Below are 18,598 nucleotides of genomic sequence, written 5' to 3'. Positions count from 1 at the left end.
AGGAGAAACTAAAATTTAACATGTAGATGTCAGACCCAAAAATCGTGTTGACCTGTGTTATGTACTTAAGATATTAAGAAACGTATGCTTTTTATTTAAGTAAATTTTTATTACAATAAAATAATTATTGATATATATTTTATTTTCAATATGAGAAAAAATTAATTAAAAAAATCAAAATTATTTCAAATTAAAAATAATTAGTTAGTTCCACACCAAAATAAAAGCTAGATAAATAAATACATACAAGCAAGAATTCATGTTACTGCATAAACAATTACATACATATATTTACACATAGAACATGGCGATGAGTTAAGTTAAATGATACATGAAATTGGTGGCACCGCAAATTTTCATTTGGTCTAATATATTTACTTTTTGATACAAATACGTATGTGAGTGCATTATATGCATATTTATATGGTATGTACATATGTAAACGAGTATGTATGTGAAAATAAAGTAAACCAAAGCCCATTTAATTTGCGATATTTATACACAGTTCTAATACAAAAACAGGAAATAATTCAATTTCACAAATTTTATAATATTTTCTGCAGAATTTAAAATGGTTACAAATTTCGTTGTGCATTATTTATACTCGTATATAAGAAATCAAAATTGTGTGCGTTTTATATATGCAATTTTAAAGGGTATGTAAAAATTTCAATATTTTGTAATAAAAACGGAGAGAATATGATTAAATAACGGTATTGAGCGAACAAAACAGAAAATTATTGTTTTTATTTTTAAAAATAATCCAGTAGTTGGTAAAAAATAATTTTGTTTGCAACAAAACGAAAAATACGTAAGAATATTAAAGTAAAAATAAATTTCATATTTTTTTTAGAAAAATAAGGAATGGTTTTAGAAAGAGCGTACAATTAAGCGGCAGCGTTGGTGACATTCGATGGGACAGTTGAGTAGTTTATTTATATACATACATATATTTTGTAACTAGCAGTTTTTTTCTATAATTCATTATTAAGTAGTTTCGACTTGAGAAAATTTTTCACACATTTAGACTAAACAATTTCGGGCTTTGAAAAGTAGTACATTTTTTTTAATATTAACACTGATAACCAAAAATTATTAGAACCTCTAATGTTATAAGTCCCCATATATTTCTTTAATAAATAAATATATTTTTTCGAATTTCTTCTTCCTTAATAAATAAAACGTAATAAATTTTCCTTCGAAATTTATTATTAGAAAATTTTATATTAAAATTATTATTTTTGGATTATGAAGTTTTTTTTTGTTTCTTAAGAAAATGTGGCAGCACGTATTTATGTACATATATAAAAAGTCAAATGAGGCTTAAAATTGAAGTTATTAAAAAAAAAACATATGTATAAAGTAAAATAGCGTAGCAAATACTAATCGAGAGTTACTATCTTCGCTTCATGCCACACTTAAAATTTTTTCAAATAAATTTTGTTTTTAGATAAATACATATACATATATGAAATTTAATTACAATTCTGAATTAAATATTTATTATTTAAAGCACATAAAATTTCAAATTAAAAGCCTTAAAATTCTTCAAAATAACTTTAAATAAAAATGTTAATATAAAATGTTTGCATAAATTCAAAGGCGGTTCTAGTTCTTTTCTAATAAATTATTATTTTAAAATTACTACCATTTAAATCATTTCATTTATTTTTAGAAATCGTTTATTAAGTGCCATTGAAATCCGCCAAAAATGAATTAAAGCTTGTTAATTTTGCTAAATTATTCTTCAAATGTCTCAGTCAATCAGAATTTTTTCTATTTCATATTTTTTGTCATTTGTTTACATTTTCCAATTAAAAAATTTGAAAATTTAAATAAACCTGCTTATTACTTCATTTAAATTCTCAAATTTTGCAAATTATAAAAAGATAAAAAATGAAAAAAAAAATTCATGAAACTACAAAAGTCATGCGTAAAAACCGCCTACATAAAAAAATTATAACTGTTGACCCATACCCGCCCCTACAACCTCGTCCCCTATCAGCCAAACGCACTAATCTTCCGTCTCCGAGATGGAGTAAGTGTGCACTTGGCACATTATATGCTCCGCATATTGTTGCAACAACATTTGTTCGCGCAATTGGCGTTGCCCTTCGACAATATCACCCTGCACCGCAATGCAATCGTCCATATGACGCGTACATTTGGTCACGTGATCACCGAAATCACGCATTTTACGTTTGTATTTGTCGAGACGCGGTTGCAATTGCTGTATATGTTCGCCGAGGGCTTCGAGTTCGTGCTCAACACTATCAGTACCGGCAACGGACGAGTCAGCGCCATCGTTAGCGACTGCTTGAGCCGCTTCTTGCTCGCTTGCGGTGCCCATTGCACACATAACGGTATCTTTTGCGACATCCGTTGTGTCTTTCTGTGCCCCGGCAACTTCATTGCAGACAGTTTCCGCTTCACATGCTTCTAACTCATACTCCTCTTCCCAACTCTCTTGCGCATTGTCACGCGATTCCGCATGGTCGGGCAAACTGCCTGTGGAATCATTTGGGCCCACATGAAACGTGCGATGCTGTGAGCGTCTACGTCGCTTTTGTGCCTGCAACTTTTTAACGCTGGGTTGTGTAAGACTCACCCAGAAACGTGGCGAACCGCGCACCAACTTCGATTGGAATGTATAAACGCCAGTTGAGGAATTGCGTGGACTTAACTGTTTGCTGGTCTGGCTGCTACTTTTCACCACCGTACGGCTAGAGGATGTCGTGGAGCTGGTCAAACTGCTATTGGACATGCTGCTAAAGAGCACTTTTCCACTATTGCTATTTGCGTTTAGTGGTCCGAAGGGATTCTTGCAAAATATAGCCTGGGCATTGCCCTGCAGGCGTTTAACGCAACTGCCTCGAATGTCGCTACCGTTGTCGTGGCTGCTGTTGCCGTGTCGCGGTTTGGATGCATTGCGTATATTTTCTAATATGAAATTACGTTTTGAGGACTTTATCTCCGGTGTGGAACTGCTGGCACGTGGCCATCTGCTTGAGGTGCGTGCCCCAGCCTTATGTTTACAGCCGCCCAAATCGTCACGCGCACTTAACGACCTACGCTCCTCTTGTGGCGGTGTTGTTGTCTTGTTAAGTTTCGGAGGCGGTGGAGATAGTTCGGAATTTCCTGTAGACGGTGTTAGTGAGCGCGAACGTCTCAAATTTTGGACGGAGGAGTGCATTCTCAACGCACATGCGCCAACGCTGCTCGCCAGACGACTGCAGTTATGAGCATCCTCCTTATCAGCATTTCTAGAAGTTGTGCGGTGTGAAGCATCATCGCGTTCTTCCTCAGCCACTTCAATCAATTCATGCTTTTGCAGTATACTATCGCCACCCGACTCTCCCAAGGTGGTGTGAGCAGACAAAAATTTCGAATCTGAGGTAGAAGCCGTGAATGTGCTGTGGGAACTGTGCGACTCGTCAGCACCTTGTTCGGTTATATTTAGCGATTGTTCTCTAACCAACTGCTCGATCTGTGCTGGCGTCATTTTATTGCGAATAGTCGTTTCAATTTTATCGAAGATCTCCTCGCTCTCTTTTAGTTGATTATCTTTAATTTTTCGCAATATTGTACGTTCCATTGCATTGAAATGACTATCTGTCTCGTCTATGTCGTCTTCGTCAATATCATTGATTGCATAATCAGCTTCTCCGCCACGTTGCCGCGTGCGTGTTTGTGTTTGCAACTGTAAATTTTCGACGTTCAACAGCAGCTCTTCGAACTCTTCGTCCAATTTAGTGAGATCCTCGTGTTCGTCGGATTCCAAAAGTTCTCCGAACTCCATATCATCCTTATCAATTAGTCGTATATAATCTTCGGCCTCGCAATCGGCGTTGATTGTTGGTGAAGTTGGGGAATGTATGTTTTGCTTGAAGAGCGCGTACTCCTCGAACTTTAGTTCACACATCGACTTTAACTCTTTCGCTGTACGTTGTGCTGCCGCTTGAATGGAGGTCGAAGCTTCGTTACTTGACGTTTTGCTCAGCACATTAGTCTTTTTTCGTGGACGTTTTGTTGTTCTGGGTGCAGTATACACTTTACTTGATGCCTCGTTCAATGCTTCGGCGGTTAGTCGTGCGACACGCGTAACATCCGCTAAGTTTCTTGTGGTATGGGCATTGTGATCTGACTTGTTTTTTTGGTCATCGCTTGGTAATGCCATACCGGCTTTTGCACGCTCCATAATTGGTGCCCTGAGCTCGTTAATCAAGATTTTAGCTACTTCCAGCTCTGAAGTGCTTTCGTTGTGGTTTTTCATAGTACAGGCAAAAGTACTCTGCTTTACTTTGTCATTTTCTACATTCTTCTCAACTAAAGCGGTACCAGCTTCATCAATTTTCCTATGCATTCGACTAACAGCAGTGTCAACAGCAATCTCGTCCAACTTATCTTCACGAAAAAACAAATCCTGCTGTGAAGTACTGATATTGTATGTGCGTGCTGATTGTTCGCCGTTACTGCCGGATATGCTCCGGCTCTCCGCGGCAGTGAACGCCTTTGGCATATTCAGATCAGCTTCAAATAAGGTGGTTTGTGGCTGTGGGGCTGACAGTCTTCGGCACTTGGGTTTACTTGAGAGCGGCGTCGGTGTCGAAGCCCGTTGAGAGGTTCCTCTATGGACTACGTTAGGCGATATACGCTTGCTTTGTGAAGACTCCGCAGATTTATTTTCAATGGACTGCTTATTTTTGGAGTTTGTCTTTCCTAAAGTCTTGCTAGCAGCGTGTGTTACGAATGTATTTTTCTCAAATATTTCTGGGCCTGCAGTAGTCGCCTCGTTGGGTCCGGATGCTTCGAAGCAATGTATTGTCTCAGCTGTTATGGTAACATTTGAAGTTTGCGGCGTAGGCAGCCTCTCAGCTGTCGTTGAACTCGATCTTGTCACATCGTCTAGTTGATTGGTTGAATATTCACACACATTTTGAGTTTTACCCTCAAATGGCTCCATTGTCAGCATTAAAGCCGCCTGATTTGCAGATGTTTCGTACTCTTTACGTGCGTGTGCCAGGTCGTGTATAGAAAATCGCCTGATTTCAGTTTTTTGCAGCTTCATTAGCGTCTCGGATTTCGCAATCTTATTTAATTCCTCATAATCATTATTCATAAGCATGGCAGTACCGCTTGAAGAATTCTTTAGAATCACGCTACGGCTATTAAACACTTCTGCGTCGAGGAGCTGCGTTGTAGACTGTGTCAAACCCCCTATAAAGTCGTCTTTTGTGTTTTCTTCTTGTGTTTGCGCGGTCGCAGCCACTTTTTCTGTCTCAATATTGCCGTCACCAATGTCATCGTCTGCAGTCACATTCTCAATTGTATTTGCACTAGCAACGCCTCGCTCTTGTTGTTGTCCATCAATGGCCGACTCGGTATCGCTCAATGAATTCAACTCTTTACCATCAAGAAAGAATATATGATCTTCCCAGAGTTCCTGAAAGACGAGCTTACGGCGAGTGCGTTCCTCGCGCGTCATCAATGAACGGCGTCGCTCCTGATTTTCCGAGTTATCAGAAGTTGTACCGGAGACATAACGTTGATCGTTATAATCAGGGTTTTGTGGTGTGGTGTCAGTAAGTTGATTTGTTTTAGCGTCTGATGCATTTTCGTGTGGCATATGATTGCGTGCATTTTCATAGTATAAACAAATTGCGCCGTTATTTCGATTTTGATTTGTAGTGGATTCGGTACACTGATCTGTAGCTTCCTCGGGCCATTGCATAAACTCCCAAATTTCCGTAACGGATATGCTACGACGATCTGCTGAATTCGAGTTTTGTGAATCTGACGCTTCTTCTATATTTACATAAGGCGTTAGGGCGTTCTCCACATTCCCCATTTCCACTTCGGATTCTCGAGCGGAATTGTTGTGTTTCGTCTCCAAAGGGCAATCTCTACCCAATCGTTGGGTCTGCTGCTTTTGACTATCTTCCATAATGGCGCGATCCAACTCTAATGTGAGATTAGTGCTACTGGCGACTTTGCGCGGAGTGTGTGCATAACTCCAATCCGCTGACTCCTCGGAATAATTAAGACGCATAATCTTCTCAATGAAACTAGAGTTGGACGATGTACGATTGAGTGTTTGAGTACACGTTGGAGGCGGCAAAGCGTTCATAGTGGCATGTGCATCTTCATTGCTGTCCGTCTCAACTTCCTCTACCACCTCCAGTACTGGTTCGAGTTGTGAGGAGAATGGCGGCAACGTTTCCTCAGTGGTGTCTGAGCTGGCATACTCTACATAATCGTACGCCATACCATCTGAGCCGGACTGATACATAATACCTGGACAAGTGCCACCGTGCACACGTCCAGTTATACCACCACCCGTGCCATTATAGTCGCATAAATTACGCATACGTACTTGTGTTTGCTGTGCCACCTCCGGCTTTAGGCGTACGACTTTCTCAAAGCAGTACTCGCAGAGATCGACATAACGCGGCGATGAAAAGATCTCCTCGTAAGAGATTGATTTCCGCAACGGCACATATTTCTTTTGCTCTTTGGCACAGGGTATATGCTTGTGATCGGGCTGTGGGTCGCGTTGCGGTGAATTGAAGCCAAAGTGCGACAATGTGCGATAAGGACTAGTTGTGGCTTGTGCTTGCGCCTGGTTTTTACCACCACTACCATCAGCAGTGGCGTGCTTTTGAGGCATATCGAAGCGAGTTTTACGTGGCGTGTTTGCCGATGTGCTAGTCGTATCAGGCGATTCGGTAGTGAACGGTATGTTAAAGATGAGATTATTGTCGTTCGCTGACGGACGGCGCAACGACTCAAAAATGCTGTCGCACACAGCTGGCGTACAACAGGCTTGTGACTTCTTATACGGGTTCTCTGCTTCATCTGTATCGGTTGTGGTGGTGACCACGGACACGGTATTGGTTTTCTCATAGACTTGCTCGTAGACGGGCGCGTAGTTGTCATAGTACACCGCACACAAATCTGTCGTTGGACGTCCCAACAAGTGACCGAACGTCTGTTCGAAATTCGGCAAAGTAACGATACCGACGGTAGGCGCCGTATGCTGATGGCGTTGGTGTTGGTGTACACAATGATGATGTGTATGCGCACAACCAGCACCAACGCCGGGATTGTTAGTGTTATTATTATTGGAATCTATGTAACAAAACTGCGGTTGCTGAGCTATGGTCTCGGCTGCGTTAGGACGCGGCTCAGCTGGTTGTATAGGACGAAACCCTATCGACTCTACTTGCACATGTTGTTGCATATCACCCCCCAGAAACTCATGACGTTGTGCAGCAACTGTCTTGCCACCACTGTCACCAACGCGGCCCCCTAAACGCTTTTCAATGTCACTACTCTTTGTTGGCGTATGGCTACTATTTTCGACCTGCCTATTTGTACACTCTAATAATTCATAATCTTGCGGTTGTAATTTGTGCTTTTGTCGCTGAAATAACGTGTCTTTCTTGAGTTCGGCTATTAGCGCCGGATTGCGTTTGAAGTTGCTGTTGCTCTTATTGTTATTGCCGCAAAAGATATTCTCTTTGTTGGCTTGGTAGATTCGCTGTGCGGTCGCCTCAACTATGCTAACATTCATATTAGTCGCATTTAAATCAGCATTCGCATTCGCATGCGTACGAAATTGATTGTTGTTGTTGTTATTTCTGTTGCTATTAATGTTAACGTTGCTGTTGTTGTTTATAGCCAAATTTTTGCATGCATTCGCAATTTCGATGTACTTTTCACATTGATCAAGCTTTGCATATCCCTCTTCTTCAGCAAAACTATCAGCGGTTTCTATGGCTAAGAAGCGGTTAGGGATTGATAAACAGTAAGTTAAAGGTTAAAGCCAAAGAGCGGAATATATACTATAAGTATTATACTAATAATACAATAGTATGTATTTATTAGGCTTAGAAGTTCATTTGAACTTGAGGTCTTTTATTTATTTTTTTGAAACGGTAATAAAAACAAAGTATAAGAATTGAGGGTGTTTGCAACCGCCATGGTAAAACTGATATTATTTTGCTGATATTCATTATCATTATTTCACTTAAAAATATGTTATTTTTTATTTAACTTTCAGTAAAAAAAGTGTGGTAACCCTGTGTAAATTAAAAATTTGTAATTTAAAAAGTATCATCGTCAGTCTATCGAAAGGAAAAGGTATTATTTTCTACTGTGATATCGTAGTACATACTTATGTATGTATGTATGTATGTAGTTTAAGATTTTTTAAGTACAATTATTTTGGTTTATAATAAATTTTATTGTTATTCTTTTGTTAATACATATTTAAATAATATGTTTTTTAGAAGAAAATAAAAAGTAATTGATACAAGAAACCTGAAAAAATTAGTTCTCAAAAAATATTATTTGTTTTAACATGAATCTTATGCAACAGGTGGGCTGAAAAGTTCGTAAGCTGATCTAGATATATGAATTTTAGTCAGCCTCTATCTTTAAAAGATACATGTACAAATTTGACCGCTCTCGGTCTATTACTTTATGAGATATAGCATTTCGGTTAAAGCAACTTGTGTTCATTTAGAAAAATTAATCAAAAGGAATTTCGTATGTTGATAAAGTATTGCTTCTTGATGGGAAAAATAGATTGATCAACATTATTTGGACTCTCCACCAGGGAAATAAACCATTGAAAAGTGGTTTGCTAAGTTTAAACGAGGCGAAATAAGCACATAGGACGAAGGCAGTGGACTATTTAAATAGGTTGTAACCGACGAAAACATAAAAAATCACCAAAATAATTTCGTATACCCATAAAGTGAAGTTGTACGAGAGAACTAAGACTCTAAAGATATGAAAGTTAAGTCAAAAAATATTATTTGTTGTTGAAGGTATAAATGATAACTTTTGCCAAAATATGCTTCGTCAAATGCTATACATTAAATACATCGCAATACTGTCTTTAAAATATGTAATTTGATCTAAAAAAATACCATCCAGTGTAAAAAACTTATCTTCATAACAGCTCCAACAGTTTTATTGCTTACTAAAACAGGATTACCATCATTTTTATTATTATCTAAAATGTAATTTCTATTTAAAGAATAACCATTTTTAAGTAATTTTTTATGCAAATTTAAATTTAAAGTTAAACTGGATTTTTCGTTCAATACACCGTTATTACCATGGCTCACATTCAAGTATTCAAACTATATTTTTAGCTAAAAGAGTTATTTTTCTAAAGATTTTAACAATAAATCAATTTTAGGAAATCTTTAAATTAATCTTTAAACTATCTAAAATACCGAGGCTGTTAAAAATATAGAATTGGTTCTTACGTATAGTAGTAGAAAAGTTATATTTATATATAATATTTACTAAGGTTAGATCAATTAGAACAGCGCTACACTTCACCAGCTAAGAAACATGCTTGTCAAATTCAACAATTTAATTGGATAAGGATATACATACATATGTATATGTATATTTCTGACATTACAGCACTTTATAATACTACAGCACACATTTTATTAAAAGTTACAATTTTTAGAATTAAATAGTCTGCAGAGTATATTAATGAAATATATAGTGTAAATTGAGGAAGAGTCGAGTTTAGTTGCAGTAGTGGTTAGGGAGATAGTATGCATAGTATTTAATAATAATATCAGGTGCTTTGTAAGAGAAGGTAAATGTATGTATGTAGTATTGTACAGTATGTATGTTCAAAAGTGAATTGGAATTGCGGCACACCAAAAGTTAACCATAAATGTTTGGTTTCAAATACGTATAATTTTTATGAACGCAGGTTAAGGATTAATTCAACACCATTAAATGCAAATTCGTTTTAATGTTTGGAGCGCTTCACTTCACCCAAGTGACTTATATTTACAAACGCAGAGGTTAGGTTGGTGCTAAAATTGATGACTTGACGATTTTATATTAATATTTATTATTGCACATTATATGCACCTACACATACTATATTTGATATATATTTGTCAAGGGGTTATGATGTTTTACAACAAAAAGTAGGTACGAGCGTTTTGTGTTGCTCGGTTTTGGTTAAAAAAAACGCACAGAAATATTTATTACCTCGGCCCGTAGGCGGTTTGCGATTCACAGCCGTATGAGAACGTTCGCCATTTAAGAAACTAAGAGTTGCTAAAAGAATATACATACATATGCAAGTAATTTAAAAAAGTTTTTTTTTCGAATATAAGATAATTTTGTATATAAAAAAATAGAAAATAAAAATAAAAAATTAGTGATAACTTTAAGGTTTTTTTAATAACAAAGAAAATATGTAGGTAAGTGATTTTTTTGTGTGCTTATATTCGTTAATAAATTTAAAAACGTTAATTTTTTATTTTTATAAAAATGTGCGTAGTTAGCATACAGATATGTGTTTACGTTAAATGTTTACTATTTGCGATAATAATGCATACTTTTTTCCATACACTAAAGAGCACAAAAAAGCATGTTTTGCATGCTATTGCTATTTGTGCTGTTCAAGTTGCATTTTTTTTTAATTTGTACAATTTATTATAATAAAAATGTACAAACAGTTTAAAAGAAATGTCGAGATGCGTCGAAGAAGTGGTGTATGTGCGCCTAAGTTAACTAACAGCTGCAGCGCCGACTAAACTAAATTTAAATAATAACAAAAAAATGCTTACAAATACAACAAACAAAATAACAACTAAAAAGTCATCTAAAAACAAAGTAAAATCGTATAACCCAACGACGCTTAAAAGTGGCGGAAGGGTTGATTGGAGAGAAGGCATGTTAAATCCTAAAACTATTAATTATAGATACAAGAGCAGGAGGGTTGCTAATAAAAAGTTGGTTGGTTAAAAAATATTGAGTTAAAAAAAATTAAAAAAATATGTATTTAAAGAAAATGTCAAAATCCCATCATACATAGCAAGTATTATTAAAACGAACAAATTGAATGCAATTTTTGAAGCAGTGGTACAAAAAGAGTCAGCCACAAAAAAATATAATTTTTTTTTCAATTAGAAAAAGCTTGAGTTTCCCACAATAGGTAATTAAAAATATAATCTATAATATATGCACTAACACGCATTTTCATTAGTAAAGAAAAAACAAGAAAAAACTTTAAACAGCTAGGAAAACAACAAATAACGAGCACACTAAACAATTTTCGAAAATAAAGTTTGGTTAGAAAAAAAAAAACAAAATGTGTTATGACAAAAGTGGAAATTAAATTTGTAATTATTATCGTTTCCAGCAGTTTGGTTTACTGCCAGTAGATGCAACCAAGTTAGAAATTGTTTTAATTATTATTAATTTTTTTTTTGCAATATACAATTCGCAATGTGAGCATGTTGAATTATGTGTATGCGTGTAACTGCAAAAATTTAGACCAATTATTGTGTATGTTGCGTGATAAGTATAATCCTTATGTATACAAAATGAAAAAATGTGTGATTTGAGGTTAAGAAAACTTCGAAAAGGGGTATATATATTTATATGCATATGAGACATTTGTAAATGGCACTATTTATGGCATATGATGAAAAAAGGCATAATTTTCAGTTTCAAGTGTGGACAATGGAGTAATATATACTTAGTAAAAGTAGGAAAAATCAATTTTTCCCTTTGAAATTGTTTTTTTAACAATATTGTATGCATTTCTAAGTCAATTGTAGTTTCGTAAACGTAAAACAAAGTTAATTCAAACGTTAAATTGTATTGTTTATTTACGTAATTAACAGAATCATTACAAAATTTATTGGTAACTATTATTTTTCGTTTCATTTGCTTCATATAGGCATTAACCAATTGTGATAATAATGTTGATTCTAATTTTTTTGAGCTCTACTGCTCCTCTAATGCATTGCAAAGCCAAAACCTTTCACACTTTTTAACTGAAAATGTTGCTTATTTGCATTGCGACAGTGAACTAAACGCCTACCAAACTCACTAAGCGAATGTGGAAAGGTAACTTAATATTTTTTTTGGTTTCATCTTCGAGTTTGCACTCACCTCAGCGGGGTTCGCCTGTACAGTGGTTTAAGTTTCGACATATCTGTCAGTTAAAAATTCAAACGTATATTTGTTGTTGAGCTGTATTGTGTAGGTAGTATTTTTTTAGTTTTTTTTTTGCGTTGTGCCGGAAAATATTAGGTAATTATTGTACTAATATTTAGTAGTAGAAAAAACTAATACAAAACATTACAGTAGCGATAGTAGTAGATTGTGGTCCTATAAACGCGTTATCGATGTTGGTGTTGTTGTTGTGGTTGTTGATGATGATAGTTATATAAAGCTAGCGATAAAATATAGCAGCGCCATAAACACAATCATACGCAAAGCGGTAGTAGTTGACTATGGGGTTCAATAACTGGACTTGGAGCTGCATCTCGTCGATTTTGCTTGACGCACTGACTTAACTCTCACGCATTTTACAGACTGTGCGCACGTGATTGATTTACCAATGGAAAACTAATTGACTAGCTAAGAATTAAATAACACTTTCGACTAGACTAATTCGACAGACTTCATTAGACTAACGGACTACTGCGCGAAATTTACACTTATGCAGATGGGCAGCTTCTCCTTTTGCTCATTTTTTAAATTTTATTGGGGGAAAAAATTAAATTTTACTGGCTTACGATAAAAAAAAAATTCACCATTTTAATTAAATAATTACAAAATTTTTGCATTTTAAAAGTTTTATTGTAGTTTCCGGAATTATTTTTTTTACACAAAATAAAAAATTTTATGTTTTACCGATTTTTTTTTTATTTTAGAGTAATTTTTATTTTACCAATTCACTTTTTCTTGAAGCTGGCTACAAAATATAACAGGCAAGGGAAATAGAAGAGGAAGATAAAAATTTTGATTTATGTAGTTAAACGAATTTTCAAAAATTCTAATTCATTCGTATAACATATGAGAAAATTTTGAAACGGAAAATTTAATAATTCTAAAAATGTTTTACAAGCTTATTAAGAGCGAAAATAAAACGAGAAAAAATTGGTTATGAAAATATTAAACAATATTTTACGAATTAAATTGATATTACTTTTTTAAACATCACGTTAAAAACGGATTTTGAACAAAAAAATTCAGAAAAATGATTTCTTAAAAAAACTTTTACACCAAAATAAAAATCAAGACAGTTAACATTTATACAAAAATTTTGTCATAGCGGTTATTTTGTTTACGAAGGAAACAACTGCAGCTGCACACAAAACTAACCAAAATCTTGTGCCAATAGAAATGTCGGGTAAAAATTTTGAAAAATAAATTTAGATAGAAATGAAAGTTCTGTATGAAAAGTGTCAGTATTGATAGGAAGTAGATAGAGAACAAGAGAGTGTGTATCGCAATAGCAGCAGGGGCTGAAGTACGAAGTATGCATAAAGTTGTTTGGTTGTTAAATAGTAGCAGAAGTAGTAGTAGTAGTAGAAGAGAAGTAGTAGAAATAGTAGCAGAAGTGGTAGTAGTAGTAGTAGTAGAAAATAATAAATCACTTAATACACGCCGTACAACATGTTGGGCCTGTTTGCAAACGAATTGAAACATGAGTTTAAAATAGTTTTGTTTGTAATTTATGAAAATAAGGAATGTAAGATTTTATAAGTTTAGTTAAGTTAAGTAAGTTATTAGCGTTTAAAGGAGATAGATAGTCAGTTATAAATGTAATAATTTGTTAAATAGTTGTTGCAGTAATATTTACTTGCGCACTACAGAAATGTGACGGATACGCTATCGAGTACGGGTAATATTTTCTTTCTAACAACTAATAAATTATTATGTGTGTTAACAAAAGTTAAAAACAAGTATTATAAAATTAAATGAGTTTAATTTGTGTTTTACGTTGTAGCACAAAGTGGTATAAAATATTTTGGTTTTTTGTTGGTATTAAAGAAGGGAAAGAGAAAGTAAAATTGTAAAAATAAATTAAAAAGTGAAATGATACAAAAAAATAGCTAAAAATAATACTTAAAAACTTAATTTTGGTAAGTGGCAACTACATACATAAAATAAAGATATAACAATACATAAAAGTAATAATAATAAATATATAATATGAAATTTTAAAGTAGCCAGCGAATAAAAAAGTTTTATTTTGTTTGCATTTTTTCTGGCTGCCTCACACCATTTCAGCCTTTAATTAGCATAATCAAAATTTCTAAGCAGAAATATTAGGCATACATTGAGTGTAAAGAATTGTTTGTATTTAAACAAACAGCTGGCGCAATGCGGATAAAAACTAAATAGAAAAATAGTTTAAGAAATTCAACATTTGGAAAGACAAACTTAAAAATGCAATTATTGACTATATAAAACAAAACAATACAATTATAAGCAATATATAACTACTAAAGTACTTGAACAAATCAATATATATGTATATATTTTTATATCAACAATCATATGTTTAACGAAAGAAACAAACAAGGAATATAAGAAAAATCTGAACATACACAGGTATATTATGTAAATAGAATATAAAGCAAATTTTCAGACAATAACAAAACGCTATTAAATAAGTTTAATGATGACGAAGGAAAATTGCTTCACGCGCAGCATATTAAAATTTTGAAAATATAACAATATTTCTCTTTTTTTTCAGTGTTTACGAACGAAACTTATGCAGGTTTGTAAATAAAAATGGAAAAATTGTTTGATTGGACTTACCATCGCTCAATACTACTTCGGCTTGGCTTGGAATTGGCGCTTGTTGGGTTTCTATTCTCATCACTTGGTGTTCTAGAAATAAGTAATGAAATTGTTTGTATTATTTTGTTATACTTTTAAATAGTCAGTGTTTTAAATGATCACTTTTACTATACTATGTCTAAATTAATTAAATTTCAAGCGGTTATATCAGTCCAGAATGAAAAAAAAATAAACTAAAACTTAAGTACACTATAGCCCAAAAAATATTATTCAATGGTAGAAAAGGTCAACTAATTTTTTCCCCCGGGCAATAAGCTAAAGCGTCGCGGCATTTAGGTCAGTCATTTGAAACAATTTATATTTGAAACTTTGAAAATGTTATTTTCGAATCGTGCGAATACGATACTCGGAAACTGCTACGGAATATAGGTACTTTACTAACAAGTCTTATGCATGAAATAGATAAATTCGATATTTTTTTCCTTACTAACATTCAAATGTTAAAATTGAAACTAATATTTAGTTCAAGACCTACCTAATATAGTGATATACAATTTTAATATGATTTAGAGGCTAACGAAACACTCTTAAGGCCGTTTTGTTGTTGTTGTAACAGCAGAATTCTGTCGAGTTGACAGTTCTTGGCCGGATAAAAATCTGGGTCCTTTCCGGTTACGTAAACCCAACTGTCGTGAGAACGTTTTCTCAATGTCTGGTTAGCAGCCTTGGGTCAGTTAACAGATAGAGCTGACCATTCTGTGAACCTGCCTGTTATTGTGCCTTTAGCACTAAAAACAACATAAAAGTGTTAGAGAACACTGCTGAAGTAATGCTTCTTCCATCCGAATACTTACACCGGATTATGGTTAATCCGCAAATTCTTCATTCATTTGTACAGTAAAAGTTTTTTCCTAAATTTCTGTTTAACGCATCGCTATTGGCATGTTAATAACTAACAGCGTAGTACAACTAGCCCAACAATGGCCTGACCATTATTTTCTCTCTTTTTTTTAATTTTTAACATTTCCAATATTCTCTTTATTGCACTTCTTTGAACTCACCTGAAACATCTTCTGGCTCTGATTGACTAACTGCGGCAGTTGCGATTGTTATTTGTTTCGTCTGTGGTGGTGCTGAGATTGGCATCGAACTCAGTGGCTCTGATTCGGAGAAATCAGTATCGGTATCTATGCAGAGATGAAACAAGAAATATTTATAGTATACGGAAAGCCAGAATCATTTTCTCAGAGATGCACTTACATTCACCATGAATGCTCTTCTTCTTACGCTCCACCGTGCGTTTGTATTCGTTCAACTCATCATCGGTGACATTATCGAATGGATTTTTAGCATATGGTGCCTTATAAACAGCTGCATTGTGTTGATAGCCACGTTGTATGATACCCTTAGAGGCTGCGCCCATTAACACAACATGATCACCGGCCGATGAAACGGTCGCATCCTTAATACGATTGGCCTCATCCCATGTAACACCCTCGAGGATGTGTGATTGTGGACCGGCGGATATTTTATCAGCCCGACGATTGTCTTTGATCTAGAGTAGAAAAAATGTTTTAATTGTATAATTTCTTGTAGTTACCTCTTATAATTGCAATGTCTTACTTGTTGTTGCAAGCGTCTGAACTCTTTTGGATTTGTTCCCGCTGGCACAAATTGCAAGGGATCTTCGATGCGTACCGGTGTCGAGTGTGTTGGTGAACCTTCGGCTACCCACTAACAACGGCAACATTGTTTGTGGTGACAAATATAGCGAAGAAAAGGCGATGATAGGGATCGGAGGCATTTTGGATTTGGTTAGAGTGGTGGTCGAGAATTTTTCATATTATGCACAAAGAGCGTACACGGAAATGGTAAATCAAATTACATTTGGGAATATGCCGTCATTTGAGTATTTTAGATTTGATACGAATTTGAGGCAGCGCAATGTGGCGTTCATTTGCAGTTTGAAAAAAGATATGCAATGAAAGTAGAAAGAGAAAGAAAATATTGGTAAGTTTTTAACGGATTTTTTTTACTATAACTAATTACATTTCACCTTTTACTTTATATGACTTAGTTGTTTGGGAAAACATAAACTATAATTGCTGGATTCACAGTACTTAGTATATATTGAACAAAAATTGCCTAGTTTTTAAAAATTTAAACGGTGAATCTCTCAAATGTACATGTAAATATGTATGTATGTAAATGTTTGTATATTTGTTAGTTATAAAAATTTTACTTGTATCGTGCTTAAACTTATGTTTAATTTCTATAACTTAAACAATTAAAAATATATGTATACGTAAAAAAACTATATATTTATAGTATGTAGTTAGTTATGAGCATAATTAATGTGAGTACATATCTCTTTCACTGAAATATATATACATATGTACATAATAATTAAATAAAATCACAAAACATAACTAAATAAGTAAATATAATAGTGAGTTCAAAATGAAATTTTCATTTTAATAAATAATAACAAAGAAAATAGTAATAAATATATATATAATAAAAATATGATATTTTTACATGATTGAAAATTTATATGTAACGTTTCTAAAAATATTCGTATTAATAAGAATATTGTTATTATTATATGTAACTTATTTATTAGTGCTGTTACACCATACTTAGGTTTAAGATTATTTTTTGTTATTTTTTTGTTATTAAAAACATTCTCTCACAAAGCAAAGCAATTTATACGAAATAATATATATGTACATCAAGAGTAAAAAATAAACAAAACAAAGGAATATTAAAAAAAATGAGAAATGAAATATAACAAAAATAGCTCAATGCCCATTAGAAACTGATAAAGCGTCTATATACAACGATTAAACCTAATTGATATGGCGAATTAAAAATTTTGAATATTGAATCATCATGACACTGGAATCAACCGTTCAAAATTACAGGTGTTTTTGTATGCAACTGTAACTGTTGGCTCCCTTTATTTGTGATAGAGTGCCTTCGGTAGAACCACCATGATGCACACGCTCTTCATTTTTTTGACGTAACGCATTAAATAATAAATGTTTATTCAACTAATATGTGAATGATAAGCAGTTAATCATGCAAACGTGCAACAAAACGATATAAAAGTAATTAATAAGACGGCAAAAAAGGATAAAAAGAAACAAAAAGTATGCAAACCATTTTTTCTATCGATTATCAAGACGCAAGAAAATACATATAAAAAATTGTTAATGTAGGGGTGAATTTTAATATGCCACTTTTGACAAGAAACTTAAAAGGCTTCTTTGGAACACTTTCCATTGCAACAAGACTTGTGTATAATATAATATTATATATTTTGATTAATTTATGCATATGTGTTTAAATGTAGTTATTTATATTTTCGTATTATATACTCATTTTTATTATTTTTTAATAAAAAATAAAACACATTTCCAAACGCTTTCTAAAAAAAACATTTCTTGCGTGCCAACAATCGACATTATTACATACACAAAATTATTAACAAGTATTTTTATAATATTTTAACATGTATATATATATATTAGTACAGTATTTTAGACTAAAAAACTCAAAATCTCATTGGTATTATAAACAAAAATATGTAATTTTTTTAAAAGTATTTAAATTACAAATATTATTAAAGTACAATGCGTTAATGGGTTAACATTTTCTTTCTCTTTCTATATTTTTTGCTCTTTTCGATGCAGCTTCAATTGCACGTGTGATTACTTTTGATTTTTTTTTACATTTTTACTTAATAAAAAACGTTTATGTATGCTCTCATCAATTTGATGATATAACTGCATTACGCTGCCCAACAGCGAATCCCAGTAGAAAAGCGAAAAAGCGTCGTCAATAAATGGTTAATAGCAGCCGCAGTTGAAGCAAAAGTCCTCACAAGTAATTAATAACTCAAGCGAAGTTAAAGAGAATATACTTTGTGTCAATGTATCAATGGTTAATTTGGTATTCTAAGTTAGTTTAATTTTAGTTGGGCATATAGTAATTAAAA

General features: G+C 33.7%; 1 protein-coding gene across 16 annotated transcripts in view; it reads right to left on the bottom strand.

The window, feature by feature from the left end:
- The window catches only part of LOC126756224 (protein hu-li tai shao), an 81,583-nt gene that overhangs the window by 12,447 nt on the left and 50,538 nt on the right, over positions 1 to 18,598 (bottom strand). For 9 of the 16 annotated variants that reach the window (XM_050469130.1, XM_050469129.1, XM_050469135.1 and 6 more), the window contains 4 exons: positions 16,222 to 16,332; positions 15,859 to 16,153; positions 15,660 to 15,785; positions 14,617 to 14,688 (listed from right to left, as the gene is read on the bottom strand). In XM_050469130.1, coding sequence (XP_050325087.1) covers positions 14,617 to 14,688; positions 15,660 to 15,785; positions 15,859 to 16,153; positions 16,222 to 16,332 — 604 coding nt within the window. Of the gene's footprint in view, positions 1 to 1,973; positions 7,780 to 10,035; positions 10,105 to 11,952; positions 12,761 to 13,044; positions 13,474 to 13,651; positions 13,715 to 14,616; positions 14,689 to 15,659; positions 15,786 to 15,858; positions 16,154 to 16,221; positions 16,333 to 18,598 lie in introns of those variants that run through there. The other 7 variants (XM_050469138.1, XM_050469139.1, XR_007666560.1 and 4 more) reach the window with 6 other exon arrangements.

This window comes from Bactrocera neohumeralis, chromosome 4 (assembly GCF_024586455.1).
Source record: "Bactrocera neohumeralis isolate Rockhampton chromosome 4, APGP_CSIRO_Bneo_wtdbg2-racon-allhic-juicebox.fasta_v2, whole genome shotgun sequence".
In the NCBI taxonomy this organism is placed as follows: Eukaryota; Metazoa; Arthropoda; class Insecta; order Diptera; family Tephritidae; genus Bactrocera; species Bactrocera neohumeralis.
The sequence above is the reverse complement of the archived record's forward strand: the minus strand, read 5'-3'. Positions and strand labels throughout refer to the sequence as shown.